Consider the following 12,989-nt stretch of genomic DNA (forward strand, 5'->3'; position numbering starts at 1 on the left):
AATCTCCCCCCAAAAAATAAATAAAGAAATGACAGAACATTTAAATATTTGTAACTTATTGCTTAGATATTGTTAATACCTTCCATACTTTATGTCTAGTTTATAACTGTGTGCAAAGTGCAAACTTGTTCATATTGTTTTCCCGCCTAAAACCTGAGGCCCACTTGTGATCGAACTGGTCAGTATATGGTCCCTGAACTAAAATGAGTTTGAGGCCCCTGTTCTACAAGGTCTGACAGTGTGTTCATGGGTATTCTGATCATTTTTCTATCTGCGCATGTGTGAGGCGCTGATGTTAAATGAAAAGCCTTGCACCGACAGTCTCTGCTCTTATTTATTGACTGCAGTGAGTGTTGTAACCAAACGCTAGAGGGCAGCATTGATATGTGAGGTTATAAAGGTGGTGAACTGTTTAGTGTGTGAATCTCTTATCCTCTTTCAGTAGAGTAGCCATAGTTTTTGGTTACAAATAATAACACAACCACAAAGACTAACACTATTCACTATTTAGGGGTCAAATGTGACAGGAATCCTTGCTTTATATTCCTCGTCTTTGTCATCCAGTCAACATGTGTCAAACTCAAGGCCCGGGGGCTAAATCCGGCCATTTAGAGCATCCAATTTGGCCCGCGGCAGCAAGCAAAACAAGGCAGAGAAGCCATGAATTATTATGTAAGTTACGACTAATTCAGTTGTAGATATCTCCAAATTATTACACAAATTCAATGAAACTTCAATATTAGGAGGGCTCACATTTACCCCGTGCCTATGTCACACAATGGCAGCAATTTTCAATCTAAAATTACTAATATAAACATAATTTTTCCAAAATCCTGCAATTTTCTTTAAATTATTCCACAAATATCCACAAATAACATAAAAATGGGTCATAAAATCAAATAACATGAAAGTGAAGATCCTGCAGGGAGTAATATGTCACTTATTGCTTTGATATTATCAGGGCCGTTCATATTTTATCATTTATTTATAAGTGGAAGTGCAAACTAGAGGAAAGTAATTATTAACTAACTAATTTTCCCACCTAAAATCTGCAGCCCATAAGACAAACTGCTCTGCATTTGGCCCCTGAACTAAAATGAGTTTAACACCCCTGATCTAGATACTCGAATGACAAAATCACAAAGGATCAATCGAGGTGTAACACATTCAGTAACAGATATAGCTTATCTCATAGGCCTATACGGTAATACAGCTCAAACTGACCACCAAGAACATTAGCATAATGCGCTTGACTTGCGATGGCTTTTAATTGGAAATAAATTTGCTCTTTTTAATTACCTCCTCTCAAGTTGTGCTCCATCTGGGATCCTGTGCCTTATAAATAAAATGTGATTAAATAAGTCCCAGAGCTAAAGAAGCTCATTTGCAACGAACAGACGTGAAACCCTGATATTGAATAAATGCTCTTCAAGGTTGGTGATGTTTTCCCATCTAAGATGTTTAGTTTGCTGTGAGTGTTTCACCTCAATATATCAATTCATACGCATCCTTATATTTTGAGTATATATTTTAGGTGAGAGCTCATAGGTTGATGACCATATTTACTTTACACTTTGTGTCTGACAAAGCGGTCAGCAACACCAAGGCCTACAAGGAACTGTCCTATCTCCCTTCCTCTTTACCACCCACACCATGGAATGCCACAGGAAATCATTCCTGCCCTCCTCCCCTAAAGAACCAATCAGCACCACCCATCCCTCCTCGAGGATACCAGGCCCAGGATCCCTCTTCTCCTCTGGCTGACAAGGGTATGATCCAAACAGCCAGCTGTGTTCAACTTGCAACATCTGTCTGATGTGTGCTGGGTCCGGACTGCAATACCTCTATGTGTAGGAACAACCAGAAAAGGTCAGGGCCTTATGGAGTTAATGCAGCTTCTTTAATTCATGTGGTGACAGGTAACACAGGTAAAATTGTTAAATTAAAAAGAAACAAAAAGTTAATAGAGATAAAAATTTGACTACTATAACATGTCCACCAGGGTCTCTAGTAAAGTCTTTAAAATTAGCTCTTCTTAACGTTAGATCTCTTGTTAACAAATCACTGTTAATTAATGATATTATTTTGACACATCACTTAGACTATTTCTTAATGAAACATTGTTGAATGATGGTATCAGTAATACTATTCTCAATGAAAGTGCACCACAAGACTTTATTTATTTAAATAAGTGTCGTACTTACAGGAAAGGTGGTGGAGTTGCTGCCATTTTTAAATCAATATTTCAGTGCAAAGAAATAACATTTGGTGATTTTATCTCCTTTGAATATATGTCATTCTTACTGAAGGGTGATTCAAGCGTTCTGTTTTAAGTTGTTTATAGACCCCCAAAATATTCTGGAGAATTCATGGATGAGTTTGCTGAACTGCTGTCAGTTGTATGCACTGAATACAACGTTTTAATAATAACAGGTGACTTTAATATTCATGTAGACAATAACATGGACAATACTGCCAAAGAACTACTGTATATGCTTTAATGAACCTTTTTGGTCTTATACAACATGTGACTGGTCCGACACACATTCAAGGTCACACTTTAGATCTGGTTATCTCTAAAGGTGTTGATATCTCTGCTGTTTATGTAAGAGACGTAGCTCTATCTGATCATTTCTGTGTCTTTTTTGTAACATCTGTTCCCCCAACTTCTGTGTGTTTATATAAAAGGTACATGAATGACAACACGTGCACAGTTTATGGAAGCCATGGCGATAACACCAACCTTGAGTGTTGAGACAGTTGATAATCTTTGGATGAGTTTATTTAAAAAGTCTGTAATGTCATAGATGTGGTAGCTCCAATCAAAACTAAGGGAAATCCAAACACACAGAATAATGATAATGAGATAATGCAGAATTTCAAATGTGATTGTAGAAGAGCTGAGCATAAATGGTGAAGAACAAAACTCCAAATTCATCTAGAACTGTACAAAATAAGTCTGCATAAATTCAATGATGGCTTGTTCAAAGCAAGACAGCAATACTTTTCTGACACGCTGTTTTCTGTAATTGAAAAGCTCACAAACCTCCCAGATCAGATAACGCCTGAATTACTGTCAGCTGGAAAATGCAATGAATTTGCTGTATATTTCAATGAAAAAAATACAATCAATAAAGTCAAACATCACAACAAATCAGCAAAATAACAAAAAGCTTGAACAGCTTCAACCACTGAGGGATGAGTCAACTACAATGTTAGAGTTTATTACAGTGAACCCAAAAACAATAGAGGAGACTTTTCAGCAGCTGAATCCATCAACATGTTGCCTTGACACAATACCTTCAAACTTCTGATTTGTGTCAGATAATTAACTGCTCATTCCAATCAGGCACCGTACCAAAATCCCTGAAAGTAGCTGCTGTGAAACCTCTGTTAAAAAAGAGAACACTGGATGTCTCTATACTGGCTAACTATAGACCAATCAGCAACCTTCCATTTATGGCCAAGATCAGAGAAGGTGGTCTTCAACCAACTGAACCAATTCTTAACCTTTAACAAAATATTTGATAAATTTTAGTCAGGCTTTTTGTTCTCATCCCAGCACTGAAACTGCTCTTATCAAAGTGATCAATGACATAAGGTTGAAAGGTTGTATGACTGCTTAGAAAAAGTAAACTGCTGGATGAGTGAAAACTTCCTTCAACTAAACCATGACAAGATGGAGGTGATTGTCTTTGATAACAAGGAAACGAGGAATGCTATCAGTATCAGCTTGAGTCTCGATCTTTAAAAGCTAAAGACCAAGTCAAAAACCTTGGTGTTCTGATTGACTCAGATCTTACATTCAGCAGTCAGATCAAATCTATCACAAAGACAGCCTTCTACCACCTAAAGAACATCTCCAGAGTGAAAGGTTTAATGACTCAGAAAGATCAGGAGAAACTGGTCCATGCTGTTATCTCCAGCAGACTGGACTATTGTAATGGTCTTCTGACAGGAATCCCCCAAAAGAGCATCAAACAGCTACAGCTGGTTCAGAACGCTGCAGCTCGGGTCTTAACCAGAACAAAGAGGTCAGAACACATTAGTTTTAAAGTCTTTACAATGTTTTTTGCTGCAGATTTTGTTGTTTTAATTGCTTTTAAGCTGTTAAATGTTTTCTTTTACACTTTTTGATCAAGTAAAGCACATTGAGTTGCCTTGTGTAGGAAATGCGCTATACAAATACACTTGTGTTGCCTTGCCTTATTTAATTAACAGTCTTTCATTTAATTATGTATGTTTTTCTTTCTTTCATTCTTTCGTGTTTATTCTTGTAGTTGCAATATTTCTTGAGCGTCTGTAATGCAAGTAATTCCCACCTGGGATTAGTCAAGTACGTCTGATTCTGATTACCAAAGTTTACTCATGCATCTGGGCCCTAAAATATTTTATCTCATTTTAATGAAAGAAAGGTATTCTGTATCAAACATTGCATGTCTGAAACATGTTCAATATTTCCACATACAACATTATGAATGAGCCACTTTATTTATAACTGTATTATAACTAAGCCAGGCATGGGAAACTGGAGGCCTGCGGGCCACATGCGGCCCTAATTTTGTCTGGCACCCAAAGTAAATGTCCAAAATGACTTTAAAAATGACAGAAAAAAAACAGCAAAAACAAACAAATTGACTCCAAAAACACACACGACTACAAATGCACAAAATAACAACTGAAAAATCTACATAAATGACTCAAAAATCTGAAAATGACAACAGCAAAACACAAATTTATTCCAACAACAACCAAAACACACAATAATTTTAATCTTTTTTTTACAAAATGACTCAAATATTTCACAAAATACAACAAAAATACACTAAATAACTCAAAAAAATCCCACAAAACAGCAACAAAAACACTTTGTTCTCGACTGCATTAATGCTCAGATTGGTCATTATTTGAAATGCTGACATGATTGTGGATAATATGACCATCGGATCAATAATTACATCTTTGTGGCCCCCGCTATGATGAAAGTTCCCTATCTTTAAACTAAGAGCTGCGACATGTGCACTATTAGCGACTAACAGATATCTACAAACATCATTTTAACAGAACTTGCTTTTGAATTACTTTAACACTCTCATGCTGTTTGCTTAGTAAAGTATCTGATCCATAATTGTACACCAGGGTTCACTGTTGCTCCACAGAGATTCCTGACACACACGCACGCACACACACACACACACACACACACACACACACACACACACACACACACACACACACACGCACACACACACACACACACACACACACACACACACACACACAGTAACTGAGTAGTGGCCACTTTAAATTCAGTTTTAAAGCAGCAGTCTAAAGCATTGTGAGTTCCCCAATGATTTCTTCACTAAACCCAAACGTGTACAGCAACTTTCACATTCTCCTGCCACTGAATGAAAATATAAGCTAATTCTTTATTTCAAAGCTCATCAGTGGAATAAGTGAAAATAAGGTTATACGACTATTTTAGGTTAGATTGATAAAGTGATCATACATCAAATAACCTTGAAAGTAATGCAGATCTTTTTCAACGATTCCTTTTCCAGAGCAACAGAGAAAGCTGCATTATGCATGTGATCTATTATTAATGGTGTTGAGTCATGTTACGATCAGGCATATAGACCCTGTAGAAAATATCTGAAATGCCAGAACCTGAGGCCTGACTTGTCCTCTAAATATAATAACAAGCTTTCATTATAGTCAAAGTTCTCACACTTCTACTGCAGGGGGGTTTATATATTAAACACATTGACGTGTTTAATTTTGAATGAACCTCAGAAAAACCAAGGAACTTTCTCAGCCTGATCAATATTTGCTTCAACAGGATGCATTTCAAACTCCTGGTATACTGAAAGGGCTACTATATAATATATAACATTTTGAAATGAATAAAATAATACTAATACATTTTTAGTTATTTTAAAATGATGCATTTACTACATTAATTCAAACCGTGTGGTTATTTATTTTTAATGAACAAATTACTCACAAATAATGGAAGGAATTATAAATCACCAGAACTTTTAAGACAAATATTTTTTTTTTTTTTTAAGGAGCATTTTAACAGAAATCTGTAAAATTGACATATATAGAATGGATATGATCATGTTTGGCCTTATTAAATATGTAATTTAAAACACCAACCCCTTCAGAGACAATAACAAATGAGTGTCCTGATTTGATATTGATATCAGTTTGATATCAGCAAAAAACAAAACAAAAAAAAGCTTAGGATTATATCGGCCTGCATCTAAAATTTCTGTTATAAGTACTCCGATACTTTGTAGAATGTACATTACATTGTAAAATATGCTTTGGGTATTTTTGCCCTTAAAATAGGAATTTTGCTTATTTATTTATCTAATTTAATTGTAATGTTTTAAATGTTTAAAGTTAAAATATATGTAACCCATTGGTTGATGATAAATGGATCAGTTATTTTCATACCTACTGTTGCTCACTATTGTTCTCTCTTTGAGTATTATCAGTTGACAAGCCTTATTCTATAACTTTCCACTCCACAAAATAAGTAATAAAGGTATGTTTAATTTGTGCTGACATTGTATCGGATCAATATCGGTTTCGTATCGGAAGTGAAAAAGTGTTATCGGGACACCAAATAAATGTTGACTATGGTACAATTTAAAAAAAATAAACATTTGGACCTAATTTGGACTGCGGCCCGCATGTTTGACACCCCTGCTGAAATGCAGCACTAGTGTGTTTTCCCATTCTAAAACCCGCTGCTATTTGCTAACAGCTCGGTCCGGCCCCGCCCCCTTGTGTCGGGCACTGCGCTGCCTCAGCTCCAGCTCTGTTGATGCGCTCCAGCGACGCTTCAACTTTGTGCCACGAGCCCTGCGCGCACTTTACCGACAGCCACGCGCCATCAGGCAGTGCTACACCTACAGAACTTGAGCGAGACGCGTTCAGACTCCAGGACGGGGACCTTCTTGCAGCATGAAGTGCAGCTATGGCGAGGAGTAGTAAGTCAGCAGCGCGGACCCTGGAGGATTTGACGCTTGACTCGGGTTATGGTGGAGCCGCGGACTCTTTCAGGTCTTCCAGTGCGTCGCTGTGTTGCTCAGAGGCACATGGGGGGAATTACTGGCATCTAACCGACTCCATGCACAGTCGACACAACAGTCTGGACACTGTCAACACGGTCCTGGTCGAAGACGCCGAGATCCTGGAGTGCACCGGGCAATGCGCTAAACTACCCGAGCTTGAGGATGTGCCGTGGAGCCTCGGGGAAGTGGCGAGCGCACTGACGAAGGACGAGGAGATGAGCCTCCCGACCCCCCCGCAGGACGTCCTGCTCCGGCTCTCCGTGCTGGTGAGCCGGGTTCTGGTGCGGGTGGCCAAGGAGGCGCAGCGCCTGAGTTTGCGCTACGCCAAATGCACCAAGTACGAGATCCAAAGTGCCATGAAGATGGTCCTGACGTGGAGCGTGTCCACGAGCTGCATCAGCGCGGCCCTCGGAGCCCTGTCCCTGTACAACATGAGCACGGAGGAGGAGAAGTTCAGCAGAGGCAAGTCCGTGCGCTGCGGGCTCATCTTCACCGTGGGGAAGTTCTTCAGGTGGATGGTGGACAGCAGGGTGGCGGTCAGGATCCACGAGCACGCGGCCATCTATCTGGCCGCGTGCATGGAGAGCCTGTTCCGCGAGGTGTACGCACGGGTGCTGCGCAGCGCGCTCCTGGAGCGGGATAACGGGATTCCCAAGTTCACAGTGGAGGTCCTGGAGCAGGCGGTCAACGGGGATGCGGAGGTTTGGGGTTCTCTGCAGCCATGGCAGCACCTGACCTGTGGCAGGAATGCAAACGGTGAGTGGAAGCAACATGTATGTGCACAACACCAAAGCCTTCAGTTGTGCACCGCCATGAAGGTTACCTGGAAAACACCGTCACCAGAGGAAGACATAGCTTCTTCTTTCAGCTACAGCTTCATAATCACCTCAGTTAATTATTCACTGATTAACATTGAACAACAAACCAGTGGTTCTCAACCCCAAAATAAAGGTGCCAGGGACCCCCACTACCTGAACACAGAAATGAAGACCAGTCATGTGGAGACAGGGCCATCTATAAGGGGGAATAATAAAATGATGGTCCATTGTTATATGAATCTGTGATAACCACATTTATTTATTGATTATTCTGAATAATATATCAACTGTTATCCAGGAAGTTTATTATTATTTGAGCCATAGTATATAGTCATCTTAAAGATGTAAATCCTGGTTTTAATCAGAAATAAAATGGGTTAAACTTAAAAGTGACCTTGGAAAAGATGGTGAAATTGGATTTTGTGGTGGAAAGGGTTTATAAGTGCCGAAAAAGTGATGAAAATAAGTTCAAATATGTCAAGTTTGGTGTAGTTGCAGAAAAATGTTAAACATAAAAAATGGGCTCAAATTGTTAAAAAAATATTCTTAGTTTCTTAAGGGCATTTGGCAACCCCCTCCCAGTGTCTCATGACCCCAAATGGTGTCCTGATCCCAAGGTTGAGAGACAGCGCTGTAAATCTTGTGGTGTCAAAGCCATTTTCGCTCAGGGGGCCAAATATGGAGCGTGTGAATACTCAATTCAACTTAATTTGTATAACGCAAATTACAACGAATTCATCTCAAAGCACTATCATAATATGAAACTCATAATACAAAGGAAAAAAAACCCAACAAGATCCACATGAACAAGATTTTAGTGACAGTGGGAAGAAACAACTCCCTTTTAACAGGAAGAAATCTCTATCAGAACCAGGTTCAGAGGTGGCAGCCATCTGCGTCGACTGATTGGGGTTAGTCGACAGAAAGACCCACAGAACAGGATAGAGATAGAACATCAGAGTGTCCCAGACTAGTTGAGCCGTGAACCACAGATCAGGAAATGCCATCACCAGCTTCACGACACCTGAAACTTAAAAGAAAGACAAGGGCGAGGAGAAGGCACTGACTGCAGAAAAACATGATACAGGAATACAGTGGAATGAGAATGATATAGCAATTTCAATTATTGTGTAGCTATAGTTTGCATTTCCCTGCATAACTGATATACCCCAGCTATAAATCAGCCCCTGCTGAATCTCCACTTTAAAATGTCTTTATTTTGTGACAAATTGTTGTGGGAATGTTTGTGAGAATTTGCAAGATTTTAAATAAATTGAGAGTTCCTTCAGCAATTTGTGACTGCAGTGACAGTCATGTGATACAGTATAAGCATGGGAAAATAGCAAGCCCCAAGCAAATATTGTGGAGTTTCATTGAATTGATGAATTTTTATTGAATGATAACCACGAATAGATCATTTGGTAATTCACACAAAGATGTATGTTTTCAATGTCATTTTTGCTTTCTCATGCGTGCAGATTTGGATGCTAGAGAGGGCCGGATTTGGCCCCTGGTCCTTGGGTTTGAATTAATTTCATTCAGTTTTTTCCTTTATAGAAATTACGAAAATGTCAAAGGTTTTGCTATTTAGTATATAATTTAAAATCTCCTTATTCATACATGTCTGGAACAGATTGATATTTGGTTTTTCTTTATAATGGAAACAAAAGTTTTCTGTATTTCTTTTCTGTGGAAAAAAATGTCAAGGGTTGAATTACAGTTTGCACATGGGCCTTGACTTTTAGACTTCTGTTATTTTTCAGTCCTTGTCACACATCACCCTCACGCCTCCATCCATCCACTCCACTCTACTTGCATTCTTTTTTTTTTTGTATCACTTTTGAATACTGTCTAGTAGGCTTGGGGACTAGATTGAGATTCAAGATGTATGGAGATTCCTATTTTGTTGATATAGAAAATTACAAATTGCCTAAAATGATGTATTTTTTTGTTATAGCCTATTTTGTATTAAACACTTGTTTTAGGAGTCGCTGCTTTTGCTACTTCTCAGAACAGCATGAAAAAGACAGTTAAATGCGTCCTAACCCAGACCATCCCCTAAACAAGCCACACTACAGAACTCACTCACATGTGCTGTCCCTTATAGGAGAAAAAGCCAAAGGTGGCACATATTGCACAGCTACTGTCTGTGTGGCATTTTGCGCCAGCAAGACTTTATAGAGTAAAAAATATTGAGATTCACCACACCTCCGACCTTTGACGTTCCCTTCCATCTGATTCCTACTTTCAACACATAGATCACAATATCTCTGTATCACCAGTGACCCCGAGACTCCTACCTGTCATCATCAATATTTGTTTTAATAACTTTTAAAAATAGGTCTACTTCACCGTTTTAGTACCTGTATTCCACCATCTTGAAATGACGTGATTGAAGATGACACACAGTCCCATTTGCCTGTAAACATCTCGTTGTTTTCTATTGGAGTGAAGCATCCAGCCTGCTTTTTAGAGTAAAAGTGAGTAAATAACGGACTGTTAAAGACGCACAAACCCTGTGGTTAGAAGTCCTTTTGGGTGGCAGTCCTTCAACAGTCCATGGTTTACTTCTAACTTCAGCCACTAGAGCAAGGTTGGGCAACTCCAGTCCTCGAGGGCCAGATTCTTGAGACTTTTAGATGTGTCCCTGCTCCCACACACCTGAATCAAATGGCACGTTATCATGCTTCTGCAGCGCTTGATTCACATTGGTTTCAACCAGGTGTGTTGGAGCAGGGAGACATCTAAAAGTCTCAGGAATCCAGCCCTCAAGGATTTGAGTTGCCCACCCCTGCACCAGAGCGTCAGCTGCTCATTGTTTAAGGAAGAGTAAAGGTCCCTTAGGAGAGCTCTTCTTCTCTGCGTCATTGTCTACTACCAAACCGCAGAGTTGGAACTCTCGCCCCCTGCCGTCACAGATCATTTTTTGGGTCACAACTCCTTTTTAACCTCTTTCTGTAAACAAAAGAGTGTTATATCAACATCTTTAACATTCCCTGATAATCTAAAGCAGTAATTCCCAAACTGGAGTACGTGTACCACTAGGGCTACCTCTCAGGAGGAACAGAGAACCATTTGTCAGTTTATTTTTTATGATCATAGATTTTTTTTTTTTTTTACATGCACACTCATCCATCAATAATAATTTGTGGCACAACTCTTTAAAATACACCAAAATGTGAATTTCAAATTGAAAACGAGCAAAACATCAGAAATAAATGAATAAAAAGGCCTACATTTAAGGTTAAGGATAGATGAGAGACAGGAAAGAGTTTAGACGAGCCTGCAGACACAAATAAATAATGTATGAGATGAACTAAAGGGTACTTGCGATAAGAAATAAAGACTAAGGGTTATGGGGCAATAAAGTTTGGGAAACACGGATTTAAAGCAACCAAAAGCAGCACAAATTAGCATTTTGAACAAAAACCTAAAACAAATGAACAAATGACCTAAAAAGCAGGCTGAATGCTTCACTCCAATATAAAGTAATGGGATTTTTACAGGCAAATGGGTCCATGTGACGAATATGGTGCAAAATAATGTGTTTTGTTGGGCATAGATCTTCTCATAAAGACATTTCAAAGGTTTTAGGCCACATTTGTAAAAACAGTGGAGGAATGTTTACATGCTGTATGTCATGCACTGCAATATCTATGGCCCTATTTCCCTCTATAGTAGCCCACTTTGTTCTGTCTCATTTGCCTTCTTTAGACCTGCAGAACATGAATTCATGTATTCCTCTGGAAGCACAGTAAATGTTGAAATTCCTCAACTGTTTTCTAAGGAAAGAGGTTTTTCTCAGCTTGACGCTCTCGCTGCCAGGCACACCGCAACACCCCGGCCTGAAACACCTGAGTGAAAGCATTTATGATGCAGAGATGGTGCAGAAGCTGACAGTGACTGAGCTGCTAATAAGGACAGAGTGGTTCTCTCTTTGCTTCTTCCTGTGTTATCTGTACATTGTATGATTGCCAATGTTTTTGAAATTATTATTCCTTGCCATTGCTTCTTTTTGTGCTCCATATCAAAGCATGCAGGAAGAAAGGAACAACCCCCCCCCCCCTTCCTCCCACCTTGGTCTCTGACTCATGATTACTGCTTTTTGAGAAAAGGGCTCTCCCCGCAGCTTTCAATGCGGTGATACCCTGTCGAGGTTAATTTCATTCTGTTCCTCCAAAGAGGATTGAGGTCCTTTTTTTCTCCCCTGTGAGCATTTGCTGATATTTTACCCATTCATCCTCTGCTGTAGTTTCTTGACGTTGGCTTTTCAAGTACTAAGAAAACCCGTTCACTTGCTTTGAAAAGGGTTGCGTCCAATTGCATTCAGACTTCACTGCTACTCGATACATCTCCGACCACTTGGAAATCATGATAGCCCTTGTTGTTATGGATGCCAAAGAAAGCTTGTGAGTCTCATCTGGCAACAGGTTCATGTAATAAAAAAAGTGCTATCATGTATTATGTAGAATAATATGAATGAAATCGAGTTAGAGAGTGGGGAAGACAAATTGAGAGATGAAGGGGTTTGGCAACAGAGGCTGACAGTGTTGGAACGCCTCACTGGCCTTATTGATGAATCAATAGCAGAATCTTTTAATCATTAGGAGAGCAATTTATATAACCGCACCCCTCGTTTTGAAGCTGGTTTTTAATTTACATAATATTTATGCACTTGGAAAAACAGTCAGGTGTCGTTACCAAACATATTCTATATATCCTACACCTGGAACACTGTACAAAATGCATACAAATGCTGCAGCGAGCTTTGTCACATGCTTCTTTCTTTAGGTGTTGTAATGTGCACCTACTGCTCAGAATTCAGTCACTCTCTGCAGTGCGAATAGACACAATCCATGCTCGCATGTAGCCTGCCTCCAGTTGTGAAAGATGTGAGGAGTGTTCACTGGTGCGTGGGACTGATAAAAAAGGATGAGATGCAAGCAAACAGTCTGAAATAGATGCAATAGGGGCGTATTGGTCAAGGAGGAAGAGGTTGCAGTGCATAAAGTTTGTGCAGTACTGCGCTTACAGTCCTCAGAATGACTGTCTTTTTGTGTTGTTGGATGTTTGCTTCTAAAACTTT

At 39.4% G+C, this 12,989-nt stretch overlaps 1 protein-coding gene across 2 annotated transcripts in view; it reads left to right on the forward strand.

Moving 5' to 3' along the window:
* The first annotated feature begins 6,797 nt into the window (after positions 1 to 6,797).
* btbd11b (BTB (POZ) domain containing 11b) overlaps positions 6,798 to 12,989 on the forward strand; it is a 148,155-nt gene continuing 141,963 nt past the window's right edge. For both annotated transcript variants that reach the window (XM_028449418.1, XM_028449419.1), the window contains exon 1: positions 6,798 to 7,841. In XM_028449418.1, the coding sequence (XP_028305219.1) occupies positions 6,989 to 7,841 (853 nt within the window). In that variant the 5' untranslated portion in view covers positions 6,798 to 6,988. The remainder of the gene's footprint in view (positions 7,842 to 12,989) is intronic.

This window comes from Gouania willdenowi, chromosome 6 (genome assembly GCF_900634775.1).
Source record: "Gouania willdenowi chromosome 6, fGouWil2.1, whole genome shotgun sequence".
Classification (NCBI taxonomy): domain Eukaryota; kingdom Metazoa; phylum Chordata; class Actinopteri; order Blenniiformes; family Gobiesocidae; genus Gouania; species Gouania willdenowi.